Genomic DNA, 17,921 nt, shown 5'->3' with positions numbered 1-17,921 from the left:
AGAACAATTATCCTTGACCATGAGTGGACTGAGCATGTTACACTGTGGTAAATTATTCCATAAACTCTACCTTTGCATTTTCAGTCTCTAGTTTTTCTTCCAAGTGTCTTGCTTAGTCACTTTCACCTTAGCTCATGCTTGAGAGCTTTCCTGAAATTGCAACTGTTGATCTCAGTAGAGAAGAAAAGCGCAGCTCTTGAACTTTGGGAACTAGAGAGATAGCTCGGCAGGGAAAGGTGTCTTCTCTAAGCCTGGGACTCCAAGAGAAAGGAGAAGGTCAGCTCCTGCAGTTTGTCCTCCAAGCAGCACCCATGTACCCCTCCCACATATAACTCACTATTAATGTTTAAACATTCACAGGAGGAGACTTTCTGTGTATTGCAATGGCAGTGTGTAAGGAAGGGGCCTTGCCCTTCTTGCTCATAATTGCTTATACCACATCCTTTACCCTGTCCTTCTGTTTTTGTGAAGAATGGACCATAGAATGGACTGTTGGCTTTAAGTAACATTGTCTTGAGAAGGATGCACTTTTTGGTTGTTGTGCATTATGACCTTCTTAGGTAGAGACAAGTCTAACCACCTTTAGACTAGAAGGAGCTAGAATTGAAGTTCTCCATTTATTTCTACCTCAACCAGGTTCATACTCTGGATTTTTGTTAAGCTGAGTTCAGCATCCATAAATTTAAATTTTATAGTGTTGAATATTCATAAGGTACCATGAATATCCAATAACATAATAATTTAGCCTTTATGCTAGGACTCAGATTTAAATTGTAGGTGCTCCACGGTGAGGTTGCTGGGAAAAACACTTAGAAGTAACTGTCTATCCAACCATTGAGGATTCCTGCCTCCAAATCTCACAGTGTGTGTATGCCATCTACAGGGGTCATGAGATTTTTTTTTCCCTTGTATTTTATTACATTTTCTGGGGAGGTTTTGCTATTAGATTAGTATTTACAAATTAAGGGGCTAGCCATAGACATTAATCCTAACTTTGTCACAGGTGAAAAGCAAATGCCTCTTGCAGGTAAATCAACTGAGTGATGCTCAAGGGTGGACACTGAGGAAGGCAATACAGGGCATGGAATGCAGTATTTATTCTTAGTGACGAAACTCTTTGCTGGTCTTGTTACATGTGTAGGGCTATACTTCAGGTTCCTTACCTTTGTAATGGTTTTCTCTAGGAGACTTTGATAAAAGAACTTTTGATGTGCACAAAATAAAACATGGCAAAAAAAATTAGTAGAGAAGGGAGTGCTTTTGTTTTTAAGAATGTGGGGCTGCTCTTGCTGAGGTCCAGGGTTTGGTTCTCAGCATCCACACGGCAGTTCATAGCCTCTGGGAACTCAAGTTCTGGGGGGATCTGATGCCCTCTTCTGGCCTCCACAGGCTTCTGCTCACACGGGGTACACATAAACTTGTGCAGGCACACACACACATATGCACAAAAATAATAATCCTTTAAAAAGAAAGAATGTGAGAAATGAATACTTAAATTTCAGAAGAAACTAAGAGCCAGGGGTCATGTGAGGCCTAATAAGAACCAGGGGTCATGTGAGGCCTGATAAGAAAACGGAAACACATTAAAGCCAAAGGGGGAGTGTTTTATTAATGCAGAGGAGAGGCGTAGGCTGGACAATGTAGATGTTAAAGGGGTGTTTCAGATAATCTAACTAGAGCTAATTAGAAAGTTCCTGAACCTTTACTGTACTACTTTATACTTCTTCATAAAAGAAATCAAATTATGACAAAGATGCTGTGTAAACCAAATTTGTGTTTACTTGGAACAACTGCTTTAGTTAAAGTGAGTGAATCTGTCTTGGTATCAGTTGACCTCAGCTTGGCGGTCATTCTCCCTAGGGCAACATTTTTTCAGCTGTTTGTGAATTTTTTTTCTCTTCATTTCAAATTTTCATATTTTGTATCCAATAACTGAATATGTTCTAAAACTGTGACCATTTAAAATGTAATCACACTTTAAAAGCTAACCTGTCACATCATGATGGGAATGATTTTCATCATTTATTTGGAAATATGACAGCTGTTCGGTGCTTTTGTATTTAGGTGAAGGTGTCAGATTCTCTCTCCGTATAGGATAGGTTTCTACCCTTCAGCCATTGAAAGCAAAATTCATGACATGGAAAGTTGCCACTGTGTCATCACTGATTCTCACAGTGCTGAGAAGTGCCAGAATCTGTCTTATGTGAAATACAAGTCACATTCACCAATTCCTCCATAAAACTGTTTCAGTATTCGGATCCAGACAGAAGGGGTCTCTGTCCTGACTGTGAGACTCACTGCCTCCGTTAGTGGATAAAGCCAAGTTGGAAGTTGACTAGCTTTTAATGTTTTAATAGTCAATGTTATTAAAACCCAATTTTAGTCTTATATTTGGGGAGTCTGTATCTATAGTTTTCATTTTTTTTTTCATTCAAGGTTTTTTTCCCCCTTCTGGGAGAGATGGTACATCCCTATATGCTTAGCACTTGGGAGGTAGAGGCAAGAGGTTCATGAGTTCAGGACCAAACTGGGCTACATGGGACCATCTTAACAACAAAAAGAAACAAATAGAATAGCTTTGTCTGATCTTTTCAAAAGCATATTACATAATGCAATAATATCTCATGTTGATTCTGTTCTGAAACCATGTTATAAGATAGGTGCAGTGTCAAAGTTAAAACAAAAATTATTATGTGATTAATTCACTTAAATGCTTGCATTTGAACATTAAACTATTAAGTAATTTCTCTACTACAATGTTTTAACCCAAACTGGTATTTTTCAATGCACATAAAGATGATCAGTCGGCTTTTAGATTCTCTTCTGCACATATTTAGCTTTTGAACAAACAGAGGAGGTGGCATTGAAATGTCAGATTATTCATGACTATTAAGGTTGGGGTTTGGAAATGCAGTTGACAGAAAGGATTTACAGCCCTGTAGTACTGTGCCCCACCCTAGCAATGCATGCACTGTGTTTCTGTATATAGTCTTTGCATTTCATGTCTGAGTGCCAGGAGTCTATAATAAGAATCAGGTATGGTTTCCACAGCAACTAGAGCTCACTGTGTTACCCATGGGAATGTAAAAATCAATATTGTGTTGAAAAAAATGGTATGTGAAGACAGAGTAATCAAGTAACAGCTGTTACTGAAAACATAATTTTAGAGCCTTAAATAATTTGAAAAAAAAGTCTTAGCTTCACTATATATAATGTAAATATTATTCTGCTCTCAGTGAGCAACAGGAGGAGGATACTGCAGGAAATATTAAGACATAAACCTCACTAGACACTCATCAGAGAGTTCACTAATTTGCTAAAGAGAAATCAGCATTTACATGAAGGGTAATTGATTAGTAGCCCAAAGGTCAATTCCCTTCTGGGTAAGGATCCCAAAGTCTTTCTCCAGGTTTGGGGACTCTGGGAGGACTCAGAAAGCCCAGTCTATACTGGTAGTTGGACTTCGATTTGTTACAGCCAAAGGATACAGAGCCAGGTGAGCACAGGAAAAAGGCAGTCCAGGCAAGTCCAGAGGAGATCAGGCACAGATCTTCAGGAGCCTCTCCAGAGAGCCACAGGGACACATTTAACTACTCCAGCATTAGCTTACTAAACACACGGGTGGAGAATGTCACATGTCAGTGGCAGCCATGAGAGACTACAGCATTTTTATTGGCAGCTCATCACTCAGACACCCTCTCCTTACCATGCAGCAAAGGACTGGACTCTCAGAATGAAAGCACACATTCAGATGATGTTATCTATAGTAGATCTGTGCGCAGTGAGCCACACTTGTTCAGGGAAAGTTTCTTACAGTGTCAGGAACTGGCCCCCCTCAAGGTCCCAGATCTCTGACAGACACGGAACTTGGAAACAGCTGTCTGTAAGGCTCAGGCCTACTATGCTGTCCTCTCTACATATGTCTGTATCCTAAACAATAAACACGTATGCAAATACACGGCTACATTTTTTAAGGTATCCTTGTGACTGCTTTTTTAGGAAACGTAAATGTCATTTTCTGCCTGGCTTTGGCTATCGTTAAATTGACCTAAAAGTATTCAAATGTTATCTTCCTTTACTAGGCTTCGTGTTTTGAAGCTAGCCTCCAGCTCGCTGTGTAGCCAAACAAGACTTTGAACTTCTAATCCTCCTCTCTCCGCCTCCCAAGTGCTTGTACCAGGAAGACCAGTTTTACGCTGTGGTGCTAGGACAAGACCTAGGGCTTCCTGCATTCTAGACAAGCACATGGCTAACTGAGCTGTATCCCCAGGCCCCAAGTGCCGTGTTCATGAAACACAAAAGCAGTTGTGCTATTTTCATAAGTCCAGGACCATTTTTAACACTTTGTCCTGGTGATTGAATAGTCCTATCGACACCTGCTTCCAGATAGTCTGACTGGCCTGGGGAACGGTGGATTCCGACAGTGCTGGGAAGAAAGTGAATGGAGTCCTCTGCACCCATCTGCGTGTGTCATAGTCCCCTTAGAGACTGTGCTTATAAATATTAGTGCCCCAGCTCTCTTCACTTCTGGAGTGCAGGCTGATGGGTGTTCCCGAGGACTGGTGTGAATGTCGACACATCTGTAGATGGCCTACTGAATGAAAATGGTTTATCTTTAGAAAATGTAATTAACATGTAGCTTTTTTTGCTAGATAAATGCTTTACTGAAAGTGCAATATTTCATTTAGAGACATGGTTTCTTGAAATGTATTCCAATATGCTGTGACCAGAAGTTAATAGAGTACCAGTTGATGCAGCATGCAAACTTTTTTTTGAGTCATTTAAACCTAGTAAGTTTATTCCGGTGCATAAAAATTGTTACTAGATACATAATCTTTCCCCCATGACAGTAACTGCAGAATATTAGCCAGAAATCAATTTTATAACTTTTGTAATTAAGCTTGGTTAAGACAAATTTGATACAGTCTTATTTTATTGCTAAATGAGGGAGGGGGTCAATAGAACCAGTTAGTGAATTTAAATAATGGATACCATAACAACATGCATTGGTTTACTTTTTTAATGTAACTTTACTTTTGAGAAATAGTTGTATACATTAAAATATGTAGAAAATAATAGTTATTCCAAAATTGAAATGCACGAGCCTGTAACTGGTACTGATAGCAGAGTAGTGTATCCCTCTGATCAGCTCAGACTGAGTTTCACATGTTATATAATATAATTTGATAAAGCCATTTAGGATATCATTTGTATGTACAGTGCTGCTCCTATAAAACAAGGCTAGAGTCATCCATTCTATCAAAATTTCAATATAGACTATATTTGGATATTTTGGAAACATAAATTATGGACTACCTTGCAAGTGCCTTCCTTGATTAAAATTTTTTCAGCCTCAGAACATTCAAGTGGTATTCTAATAGGCTGAAGAGATGGTAAATACATTACTATTAGGCATAATAAAATAAAAGCCCTAACATTTTCATAAATATTGTGTAAATTTTCATACTGTCAAATAAAATACCTTCCCTCGATTACAGTTGGATAAACTGAGATTGAAAAGGTAGAAGGGTTCTCCGTAGGTCACAGAATATGTGTATAATTCAAGTTGAGGTTGAAAGTTGGGAATTATTTCTGCTGAGGAGATTTAACAAGGTGTGGTGGTAGCTGTCTGTCATCCTCGAGGCTCAAGAAATTGAGGCAAGATGATCACTGGCCCCCAGGAGTTTGAGTCCAGTCTGGACAACATTTCAAGAAACTGCCTTTTGGGGCCAGGGCTTGAGAGTATAAAATAAGTAGCGTGACAGCATTTTTACTCCTGATGCCATGTCCAATACACAGGACGGCATTTTGGCTCTGCCTCTGGTTCTGCTTCTCCCCGTCTCCACTGCCAGCCCTCTCACCCCACCCGGGTCACGAGTGTTCCTTGGACAAGCCCGTCCTGCCACTCCTGTAAAACCTCGCATGGATGGCCTAAGCTGCAGACAGTGGCTACACTCAGGCTCAGTGTGCTTCAGGCCCTGGGTTCAATCTCCAGAACCAAAAACAAAAATTTTTTTTTTAAGTAAAAGCTTTTCATTGATTCCCCATATTCTCCAGAGTAAAAATCAAAGATCTCACAATGTTGTTTTGTGAGGAGTGATGTCACATTTTTAGAAGGTCCCTCTAGTTTTTCTCATTATTTATCATCTGTCTTTCTCAGAATAGAAATTCCATAAAGGCAGGTCTGTGTCCTACTTTGTTTTCTGTATGTCCCGAGCACATCAGTGCCTAACACACAGTAGATTTACATCAAGAGTGGATTCAAATTCATGCATTTATTAAGGTCAGTGCCCATGGTCAGGCCAAGTCTACCTGTTGGAGACGGCTTATCAATTGTGTAATCTCTGCCCAAATGATGTGATTTCTTTCTTTAGTGCCCCACCCACCCTACAGGCACTAAATAGTTCTGTGTATTTTAACTTTGCAGATAATTCTGATGCTCATCAGCTACTGTGAGCTTGTTCTGCGAATCTGTAGTTCATTCAAGAAACAGATCCCACCTGAGCAATGCAGGATTAGGAAACTCATAATTAACATGGTCTCAAGGTTGGAAAAGAATCACAGGAAATTAAGGAAAATATTAAGGAGGCATATGTCACATTCTAGATGCCTTTTCCAGGCCAACCACACTGGTTATCAGTAACCTCATCTCACCCTAATGGGCTGGTGGATTTAGACTTCCTCACTTCAACATCTACCTTTCTCCAACTCCTCCAGTGTGATCTGCCCTGTTGCAGACTGGCAGAAAGCTCATAAATAGGCACGTCAGAAGACTGGGTTATTTCCCCAGTAGTCCCAGGGCCTCACTGTGGCCTCACTGGAGTTCACCAGCTCCAGTATTCCGAATGTGGGATTTTCCTTTCTGAAGTGTTTTGAACTAATAATAATGACAAAAATAATTCGCTTATTGATATAATTTTGAAGGAAAAATTCGGCATTCTTCTCTTCATAGAAACTGTTGTTGAATCCAGGTTATTGTGCCACTGTTAGCATGGACCATAGAAGATGTGGGTACCTGTCAACATCTTTGGAGAAGAGGGTGTGATGTGGCAGTGGGGGTACATCTATACTGTGGAAAGTTCCCAATTAAATATGGCTCAGTTTCTCAAACTGCTGCCACTGCCCATTTGAGAGTCACTGTTAAGAAATTTAAACACACACACTCATTTGCCCATATTGACTAATCAGGACTGTCGCTCTGTTTGAATTGCAGAATAAAGAACTGCTTTATTTGGGTGCTTATTTGTTCATGCATTATACTGCAAATTACCTGAATTCAGGGAGTGATTTATGTGCAATACATTACTGTCTGCAATTGTGAGCATCATGGATGGAATCACTGGCACATTACCACTATACACGTTATGAAAATTCCAATCTAAGCCAAGTCAGAGCTACTTGAAATAAGTCATAGATTCACCACAGGAAAAGCCTTATCCACTGAAACCACAGGGAGGAAATGTCCTTCAGTTTTAATGGCAAATATTTATTGTACAAAGTGATGAAGACAGGTGCCATGTTCTTTAACCACATTCACACCCTCATATACATCTTCTCATAGTGTCCTTCTTAACTTCAGGCTTATTTTTCTCATCTCATATATATACATACATATATGTAGTTTATGTGCCTATATGAAAATATGGGATTCACAGAGAGAAAACATATTTTTGAGTGGTGCTTATGGATCACATTTTCCTTATCCATTCATCTGTTGATGGATACCTAGGCGATTGTGGCCAGTGCTCAGCAAATACGGAGGTGCAAGGATCTCAGTGATAAAGTCTTGTCTTGAGCTGTTTGGTCACATACCCAAGGATGATAAAGCTGGGCTATACAGCGGCTCCCATTTTGTTGTTGCAGAGCCTCCTTAGTGGTTCTGTGGTGGCTGGCGAATTGACATTCCCAGCAGCAGTGTGGGGGTTCTCTGCCATCCTCACCAGCGTTTCTTGTCTGTTGTCATGACTGCCCTCCTTCCCTTTGCATTTCCCTTTGAGACGGTCCTGTTGGTTTCATAAGCCCCTTATTGCTGACTTGCTGTTTTCAGTAGAGTAGATACTCATATTTTGTAGTAGTTGTTTTTAGTAGGAAAGATGGAAGTTACAGAAGAATTTTCAGCTTAAACTGTCAGCCATCTAGACGATTCTAAGTACCGTTTTTAGTCTGTTAGTCAGGGAATGGTGGAGAACAATGCAAAGGGTGTGTGCTGTGCTGAAATCCAAATGTCTGTCTGGAGCTTCAGCTCGCCTCCTCACTCTGCAATCTTAAGCAAGCCATTTGGTTATCATACATCTCAGTTGCCTCACCCATGCCTGTAAAGTGGGCGCAGCAACATACCTAAGCCCCCCAAATCTGCATTTTATTATTTAATTAAATATTTAACATTTCATACCTCCTGAGTTACTCTTGGCATTTCTGTGTTATTTCTCAATAGCAGAATTCGACTTTAAAGTTTTTCTCTAACAAATGTAATGGATTCCCATGCCGGGAAAGGCAGTGTGAGTGTTTACAGCCTTGCTTTTCAGAATGCAGTTACTGGTATTTTTCATATGGTACTTGTTCCACTTTGATCACAAGTTTAAGTTGATATCTCCGGGAGGTTTATAATGAGGCATAAAGAAAGGGTTCTCTCCTGAAGATGGCTGAGCCTTCTGATAATGTTCAGTCTGTGGAGACCACTCTATGTTCTTAAAGGGAGTTCACCACTGAAGCAAGGCTCTCAGAGAAGTTTAGCTCTTTACCTAAATCGCATTCATCCTTTAAGACTGTGGTATGTCGTGAAAAATGTCTGGAGGTCGCGTCTACCTTCTTTTGTTGACATAATGATCTATAACCTAAGTAAAGCCTCTATGAGATCAAAACAGAGGTGTCCAGCCATTCGGAATGTTCTTCACCACCTGCTGTGTTTGTACAGGTCCGATTCCCATCCCACTTCAGTTCTGATCTCAAGGACCTTCTACGGAACTTGCTGCAGGTGGATCTGACCAAGCGCTTCGGGAACCTGAAGAATGGCGTGAGTGACATCAAGACCCACAAGTGGTTCGCCACCACCGACTGGATTGCTATTTACCAGAGGAAGGTGTGGCTCTGCTCTTTACTAAAGCTTTTGAAAAGTTGTGGTTGAAGTCGTGTAGCAGAGAAGCTTCATCTTCAGCACAGTTATAATTATTTTACCTTCTAAACTAATCCTCCACAGGATCTATCTCAGAGAGTGTTCTCTTATGTAAAAGAAAAAACCTGTTGATGGTTTCCCTCATAAATTTTCCCTGTCCATGCTAACTCTTGACAACACTGTGGAATTGGATTTCAGGCAATATTTAGAGGTTTGCATTTCAAAACTGATTTTTAAAAAAAAGGTCACATTAAAAGGCTAATGTATAGATGAATACACTCCAGAATCGGCCCGTAGCCAGACAGAACACTGCATCAGCTTAAATTCTGGGAGTGTTTTCAGCTGTATTTGGCCTTGCTGCGGACATGGAGCAGGGCTGCAGCTTTTCCCCCTTCCCGGGAAGATCCAGCTGCTCACACATTGAGTCCTCTTGCCTGTCCGCCTCTCAGCCCCCACGCAGTTTGTTCACCGTGCGTGTCCCGATGACTCCTCAGTAGTGAAGTGATTGCCTCACTGTGGGATTTTCTCTGAAGCATGTCCCTCCTTGCTACTTCATATGCCCACTCCCATTTTAAAATATTTCATGAGGACAGGAACTTTTTCTTCCTTGTTCAATAGCCTGTCTCTGGCAAGAGCCACTGACACATGTAGCCGAATTCCTAACCGAGCACCCATCTTTCTACAGATGCAGCTATCCCTTGTCCATTTGAAAACTTCATTAGAGAGATTAAATTCATACTCTGGGAAAAGTCAAAACAAAGTACCTGACAGTACTGTATTTTGTCTTTTAGGAATCATTGATTTATTTAGCACTCCTCCAAATAGTGACTGGGTCGCCGTGCTGGCCCTGGGCACTCTTCAGGGTGCTGAGGGTAGAATGAGGTTAGCGAAGCGGGCCTTACTCCTCCAGTTCAAACTCAGAGTCAAAGGGGTCAGTGGCCAATCGGCCTGCTGTGCTAATAAACGGCGAAGGAATCCAGAGAGAACTTTGCCCCAGAGCCTACATGGGGGCATTGTGAACACTAGTTGTAAATCCAAGTTTAGCTCACCTTTAGCAGTAGTGCAGTACCTGATGAAGTAGAGGACACCTCTAGCTGACCAATGGCGGACTTAGCAGAGACTAGCTCTATTTCCCAGGAAATCAGTGGGAGCTGCCCCAATAACAGCAGTATATTACTTAATAGTCGTTGCTTGACTGTGGCAATAGATTGGGAAATTTGAGAAAAGATTTTGCTCTGTTAATTTCTCCTTTCCCTCTTGAATACTGAGTTAAAAATAGCTCACATGAAGTGTATATATTTAGCTCCTCCTCCCAACCCCACAAAACCACAGCCTCTGATGGTTCCGAAGCTTGCCACATTTCATGATGAACAACCACAGAGCACATTTCCTGAGGGAAGAGAATTTAATGCTCTATTGCAGATTAAAAGCAGTCTTTCTAATTCATTAAAATTTTAAAAGATTATAAAAACAAAGCTACAGAAGAATTGTAAGAGTCGGCTAACAGAAAGCATAGCAAGGCTGAGGCAGGGTGAGAACGATCCGGCCGCCTTGCCTCACAGGGTGCCAGCGCCCAGAGCCAGGCTCAGAGTGTGTCTTCGGGCAGCCTCAGCTCCACGTGTGCTGTGTGCTCACAGATAAGGACCCTGGTGGTGAAAATAGACGCTCCAGCTCATCAAACGCTTGTGCCTCTTGTAGACACTTCTTTATGGTTAACAAGACAAATTCTCATCAGTTTGACGGTTTCCTGTGAAAAAGAAAATACGTGGTTTCGGGGATTTCTGTTTTGTTTGTTTGTTTTTGTTTTTGTTTTTTTATTTTACTGATAAACAAATTAGCCTGGCTAGGATATCAGTGCTCCCACACAGCTTCTGAATTTGATCCCAGGTTCACCAGGTTCATATCTCAGCATGTTAACATTTTAAAATCTGTCTACTCTTTCTGGATTTTGTATGGTGTTTGTTTGTTGTTTAAGATAGAGTCTCACTCTGTAACTCAAGTGAGTTTGGGACTATGTAGGTTATCCTTAAACCTGGGCAGGGAGGGAGGGGGTGTTCTCTGGGTGTGGCTTCCCAGGTGCTGGGAGTATAAGTATGAGCCATAATACGGGCTTTAAAGTTCCTTCTAACATTATTATTAAAGGGAAGGTACACAGTGTTGAATAGCACGTTGTTTCATAAAACATTCAGATTTTGCACACTACCTGTTTAACTTGTAGCTTTGAGCCTTTATGAGAAGGGAAGGCTGATAGAACAGGAAGGAGAGACGGGAAAGAGGGGGTTGGGGTGGAGAAAGAGCCCTGAACTCTGGACCTAGGTAGACGTGAGCCTGAGTCAGATCAACTGTTCACTACGGTGCGATCTTGAGCACATTGCTCCAACTATGTAAACATAAGCTTTATCGCTCTTCAAAGTGTGGGCTAAGATAGAGACTACAAGGGGAAGCCCGGCGTGTTGAGAAAGACTAGATAGGTAGTCCAGGCTCCTTGTCTACTCAGGGACCTGGGGAGCAAACAAACGTGGAGTCCTGCCCCAACCCCAGCCATGACTTCTGTTGACACTGTTTCCATGTCCTTCCTCACTGCGTCTCTGGAGTTCCCATCTTCAGGCTTAGGTCACAGTTCCTGCTTAGTCTACATTCCACTGGGGTGACTTAACTAGCACTCCACAGAACCATCGTTAAAAAAAAAAAGAGTCTGCTTGACTCCTGTTCCCTTCCAGCATGTAGAGATCTAAGTTCCTGTTTATTGTTGTACAGTCGTTAGCCATTGTTACATTAGCGTTGGTGAGTGACCTTGATTAAACCTTGTTAAGTACCCCTTATCATTGCTAAGCTATTATACATTTGACTCTCTTTCTGAACATAACAGGCTTCTGTATTTATTCAACTATTTTCTGGCCCAATATAGTTGCAACTTTTCTTATACAGAATGACCTGTATTTATCCCTCGTAAATTTTAGCAGAAAAACTTCTTTACTCCTATCTAGCCATTTTTAGAAATTGACATTTTTCTGTAAAATTATCCCTACTGTTTATCATTGCTGTTTCTATCATCTTTATTATTATATTTATTGTTAGTCAGTATTATACTTAAGTGTCTATTTCTGTGATGTGTTTGTGATTTCTTAGTATTTTAATGAGTTCTGATGTATACAGCTGGGCATAGTGGTGCATGTCTTTAATCCCAGTAGGTGGGAAGCAGAGGCAGGCAGATCTCTTGAGTTCAAGGCCAGCTTGGTCAACAGCCAAAGCTACATAGAGAAACCCTGTCTTGAAAAAACAAAACCAAAAAAAAAGAAGTTCTGATGTAGTTTGAATCTATCTGTGTTACACAGGAATTAATAATCTTTCTAAAATAGTGATAGAACTGAATTGCTACTGATACTGCTCATCTAGACTTCAGGTATTTCAGAAAAGGCTTGACTCATCCCAAATAGTAAACTGCTAACTAAGGTCACCCCGTAAACTATTTTGATGGACAGTATTTTGAGTCTGATTTATCAGTCAAGCAGGGCTAAGGAAGGGCAGTAGTCACAAAGAATAATCAATACCTTAATGTGGACATTGGTTTCAATATCTTCCTGGTTGCACATTTAACAGTGCAGAAATAAGAGAGTAAATTTAAATAGCTCACAGCCATTTGTTCCCTGGCTAGTGTTTATGAGCACTGAAATAGCCAAATGCACCTAGCAGGAAAAAAGTGTGTGTGTGTGTGTGTGTGTGTGTGTGTGTGTGTGTGTGTGTGTGTGTGTGTGTGTTAAAGAAGTGGCCTGGACAACTCAGACTACACAACCATCTCTAGAGATGGTCTGATTCTAAACACCATCTGGCTAGAATGAAGCAGTTGCCTTGCCTGGCTTGTTCTGTATAGGATAAAATGTGTCCCAAGCACAGCATGCCAGTCAACCAACTGGGGAACAGAAGATAATATTGAAATTTCAACTTATACTTACTTCTTACCTTGTTCTTTTCAAGTATCTTTATATTTTCATGTGTATATCTTGTCTGTGACCTATAATATACTGATACAGTCATGCATGGAAATAATTTATAAATAGCTATACATGTAATGATGAGGTATACTGGAAAATAGTTCATGAGAGAACTGCTATACGAAGAAAAAGGATCCCTAGAGAGTGTGGTGCCTGCTTCAGTCATTGGTGATATAAATGTGGCTAACACTGTTGTGCAATATTTAAAATAGGAGAGAGAATGCCTGTCTTGCAGAGTGTGTTGAAGTGGAGGTTGGGGGGATGAAACAACTGTGTGTGATTATAAATCCAATAGCTGCCATATAAATTGCAGCAATCATTTTCAGATCTTTTCCTCACACATATTAAGCACACTAAAATTATATGGAAAGACTTTATTTTCAGAGTCAAGATAAAGAAAATGTTTGAAATTTGACAGTTCTGTGATTCCATGAGATAATTTCAGTTTGGACTTTTGATAGTCAGAGGTTTTAAGTACACTTGGGAATTAGAAAAGGAAAGTTTAAATGCATAAAATTTATTAGTTAACCTCAGGAGAAAAGAATTTGAAAAAAAATAGTAATGGCTTTGGAAATAAATTGATAAAAATTTTAAAAAATGCTAAGTAATTTTCTAAGCTCCGAGCCAGTGTTTTGATACCGATTGCTGACTAAGCTGGAGACCTCGTTAGTGTTTTGTTGCCGTTCTCAAATGACAGTGTGAGAGTCTAGCTAACTTGTAGTGTATTGCATATCAAGGACTTATTTAAAGATGCCAGAGTGAGTGCATGCCGGGAGTCGTTGTTCTTAGTGTTTGCAAGTCTCTGAGGACTCGTTCTTTGTCTTCTCTCCTCTTGATGTCAATTATAGGTTGAGGCTCCATTCATACCAAAGTTCAGAGGCTCTGGAGATACCAGCAACTTCGATGACTATGAAGAAGAAGAAATCCGTGTCTCTATAACAGAAAAATGTGGAAAAGAATTTTGTGAATTTTAGGGAGGAGGAAGATTGCCTCGCGCTCACACTCAGTCTTTGCACGCTGTGGAGGTGGAAAGTGGAGCCGAGCCCTCTTGGTGAAGCAGTCACCAAGTCCCTTCATTCCAGCAGCTGAGTGAGGTCTTATCATGTCATCCGTGTGCGCTCTGCAACCACCTGTGTACCAGGCACCGCTCCTCCGCAAGCATTGTCTGTGCCATAACACGGTGTACACCACTTCCCACTGTTCGGTTGTTTTTCTCCACCCTCGACCTCCTTCCCATTAACTTCTCTGACCAGTGCTCCATTTATTTTCTTGGTGTTTCAGATGGCAGTGTTATGGCTGTGTGATATTTAAAAGGAAAGCTACGTGTTGCTTTTTATAGTTTTGAGCGATTATTTTTGCTGACCAGTGGCTTGAAGATAAACTCTCTAATAATTATTTTTATTTTGAGTAGCTCGGACTCAGTTTTGCCAAAACTCTTAATAATTTTTGAAGATGGAATGTCTTATCACCAAGGGAATTTGCATAAGTGAAGATAATAACTTTTCAGGAGTCACTGATGTGGCAGTACATTCAGAGTGGCTAGCCTAGCAGTTTGGATTCCTGGACCAGAGGCTTCATTTCCCTTTGCCTTTTAATAGTCTTCTCTCCGTGAGAAGTTAAGTGACCAGGCAGATGCTTCATTTGTCAGGAAAAGAGAGGGACGTAGCTCCTTGCCGGGCTATCTTCCTTGGTACCAACATCTCTGTGGGTCGGAAGACTTGGAAGGTTTCTAAGCCTTCCCTCTTCCATGAGGGTTTTAGCCAGTATTTTAGGAAGGCATGACTGATAAAGTGACACATTGTGAAATTGCTCAGATAGTCCTCATTGTCAGTTTCTTCAGGGAAACTTGCAAACTAACAGGAACATGGATTTGGATAAATACTAAGTCAACGAAAGCCTGATCCCGCTTCCAGCTTAGAGGCACTCCCTTTAAGTGAGGTTTTCTCTTTGCTTTGGTTCCTAACAGGTAAGACTACAGAAGCCGCTGTTGCTTCCTGTTCTGATGTTGAGATGAGGGCACTGTTGTAACTTGGACTTTCATCCCCTCCAGTGGGGAAGGAGACAAAGCTTAAGAAACTGCCACATTTGTATTTTCATTTTGAGGTGTGATATCTTTAGATACATCAGAATTTCTAACCTCTTTTTCTTTGTAGACAGAGTATATGATCATGCAGATACAGTTTTAATATTTGCGTTTCCTTGATTTTTTTATACTTTTTGCCAATTGACTTCACAATGTTGCCATCATGAGGAAATTTCAAGCACTCTTGCACATTTAGTTCAGTGTTCCTTTGTGAATAAATGGCTTAACTTTCCTTTACTATTTTTTCATTGCTTTAATTTTCCCATCTCATTTTTCTCTCTGTATCAGTGACCTACCTTAAATGATCAACTCACCCAAATGGTTTAAAACATGCCATTTCCTGAGCAGTCTACAAGCATATACTATTGTTTTAGTCAAACAGACCCTATGTGTATATATAGATAACCTCTATCTGCGTCCTCACTGGTGCAGGTAGGTCATTGACACCACCCCTGTTCATACGCACCTACCCTCACGAAACCCCTGAAGACATTGAAAAGTCCTATTGAGACGTTCTTGCCACCTATCTGCATGTCTTTTGGTTGTCAAGTGTTTCTGCATGGTAATGTCCCACAAAGACAAAATGATTTCAGTCGGTTCACCTGTATTTAAAATGTGCAAGAAAAATTGAAATACTCTGCTGTAGCAAGTTTTATGTAACAAAGATATATCATCGTGTTAATAAATTAAAAGCATCATTTGTACAAAATACTTTATTTAGTTTTTTTGTGTTTCATTTAAACCCAAGAACATGCTAATCATTGTGGTTTATGTATGCTACAAATTCTCTGGTAGCATTGTTGTATATTATTGTAAAATTATTTCAATAAATCATGGGGATGACAATTTGATTATTACAATTTAGTTTTCAAAAATTGAAGAGATTTCTATGAATCCTAAAAATATTTTTTTCTATGAAATTATTAGTAGCCAACTAGAGTCTACCCAGGTAGATGACCCCTAGACATACATTGGTTTCTGAGGGCTTCTCAGCCATTCCATTTTACTGTCTGTTTGAAGTACATGAGCAAACTGTCGGATGTATCAAAGGGGTCTATTTCTGATTAATCAAGTACACTAAATTGGAATATTTTTAACATACCTAAAATTTCCATTTTTAGCCACAGTATAGCCCAAAAGATTTTCTTTAAAACTTGAAATAATAAGTCAGTGGCAAAAACCAGTATTTTCCACGAATTATATTACACAAAACAGAAGAAATGATGTTTTTGCCCAGAAAATAAAGAAATAGCATTGTGCAGGAAGGAGCCCTGGATTGACAGTGAAACCATACTGGAGTGATGTCAGCTGCAGACAGAAGAACTGGACAGGCATTTTCTGGGGTCCCTTCCAATTCCCCGTGTTAGGTCAAGGTTCCCTCTTTATCTAATACTCTTAAGGGACATCATACTTTGAAGTAAGTTTCTGTACAGTGATACATTTCTGTGTGTCCTTCCTCTTTCCTCTGACAATGTTCTGAAAACCCTTTGACTATCATAAGACCTTTGTCTGTCCCATTCCTTACCCCCCCCCCCACTGATGCTAAAATACACTTGATATCAAACTGTCAGCCTACCAAAAAGATACTACCGTGGCTTATGGGTATTGCTGTCTTGTTCTTGGTATGTTCCTGTACTGATTGCCCCTTGGTCTGAAGAACCTGCTCATTGTAAGCCTGAGACTAGATGATTATCCTTCCCAACTGACTGTTTTTCTTTCCTTCTGCTTGTTGTAAGAATCCAATGAAATAATGTATGTCAAAGCACCTTGGAAACTGTAAGCTTTCGGTGTAAGATGTAAGGTGTGTTGTTATTTCATTAATTACTTCTCTGTTTAGAGTGGAATTTCCTATGCACTACTATAGCTAGGAAATGCTGAAAATGTGTTTTTTAATTCATCAATAACCGCAAAATTAAAGTTATCTTCAAAGAATAAAAGCTGTTGAGTCTTGAATTCTATCCAAAGCCCTTCAGCCTAGACCTCTTTTCTGCTGATGGTATAGATTCCTACTTTTCAGGTCATGGGGTGATATTTGGGGCGGAGAGCTCAGCACTAAAAGAGTGAATATCAGCTATTCTATTCAAATCAGACCTTTCCTGCGACACTGCTGGGTGTAACCCAGGCTTGCTATGAAGTGTTTCCACTTCCTCCTTTGCTTCAGATTCCTCCTACAATGGAAATATATTTGTGGGTTTGGTGCCGAGAGCCCTGTTCTCATTATGCAGTGAGCTAGGAGCTTGTGCTTTGTTCTTTGGGGCCATGTTGGAGCTTGCCTCTACCCTTATGGTTAGACCAGTGTTTGTGGCTACAGCAGCAGTTTGCCTTGAGAAATCAACAGTTTTAGGTAATTATTTTAATACCATGCAATTTGATTTGGTTTGATTTGTCATTGCAAACAGTTGGAAATATTATTGCATTTTCTAACATGCTTCTTATTGTTTCTAGTGCTAATTTTTCAGTCATTATCAGAGCTTAATATAAATCCTAGTTTTCTCATTTTCTTATAAAACTCTGGGCATGTCTTTATCCTATAACTATTATTATTTGAGATCCAGTTAACAATAAAATTTCCCTTATGCACAAATGTTGGATGTGAAGATAAATATTTGTTTTCATTTTAGCTTTCCTGAATATGCGCTTAGTAGTCTTTGTGCTCAGAGAGGCTCAATTTAAATTTTGCCATGAACAAAATTGACGTGTTATCCAAGTATGGTGACGCACATGTGAAATCCAA

The 17,921-nt window shown here is 40.1% G+C and overlaps 1 protein-coding gene across 6 annotated transcripts in view; it reads left to right on the top strand.

Moving 5' to 3' along the window:
* Positions 1 to 17,124, top strand: part of Prkacb (protein kinase cAMP-activated catalytic subunit beta) — a 92,619-nt gene extending 75,495 nt beyond the window's left edge. For all 6 annotated transcript variants that reach the window (XM_006984721.4, XM_076575171.1, XM_006984720.4 and 3 more), the window contains exons 9-10: positions 8,915 to 9,079; positions 13,953 to 17,124. In XM_006984721.4, coding sequence (XP_006984783.1) covers positions 8,915 to 9,079; positions 13,953 to 14,078 — 291 coding nt within the window. In that variant the 3' untranslated portion in view covers positions 14,079 to 17,124. The remainder of the gene's footprint in view (positions 1 to 8,914; positions 9,080 to 13,952) is intronic.
* The last annotated feature ends 797 nt before the right edge of the window (positions 17,125 to 17,921 follow it).

The sequence above is a fragment of the Peromyscus maniculatus genome, chromosome 6, assembly GCF_049852395.1.
Source record: "Peromyscus maniculatus bairdii isolate BWxNUB_F1_BW_parent chromosome 6, HU_Pman_BW_mat_3.1, whole genome shotgun sequence".
Lineage (NCBI taxonomy): Eukaryota > Metazoa > Chordata > Mammalia > Rodentia > Cricetidae > Peromyscus > Peromyscus maniculatus.
The sequence above is the reverse complement of the archived record's forward strand: the minus strand, read 5'-3'. Positions and strand labels throughout refer to the sequence as shown.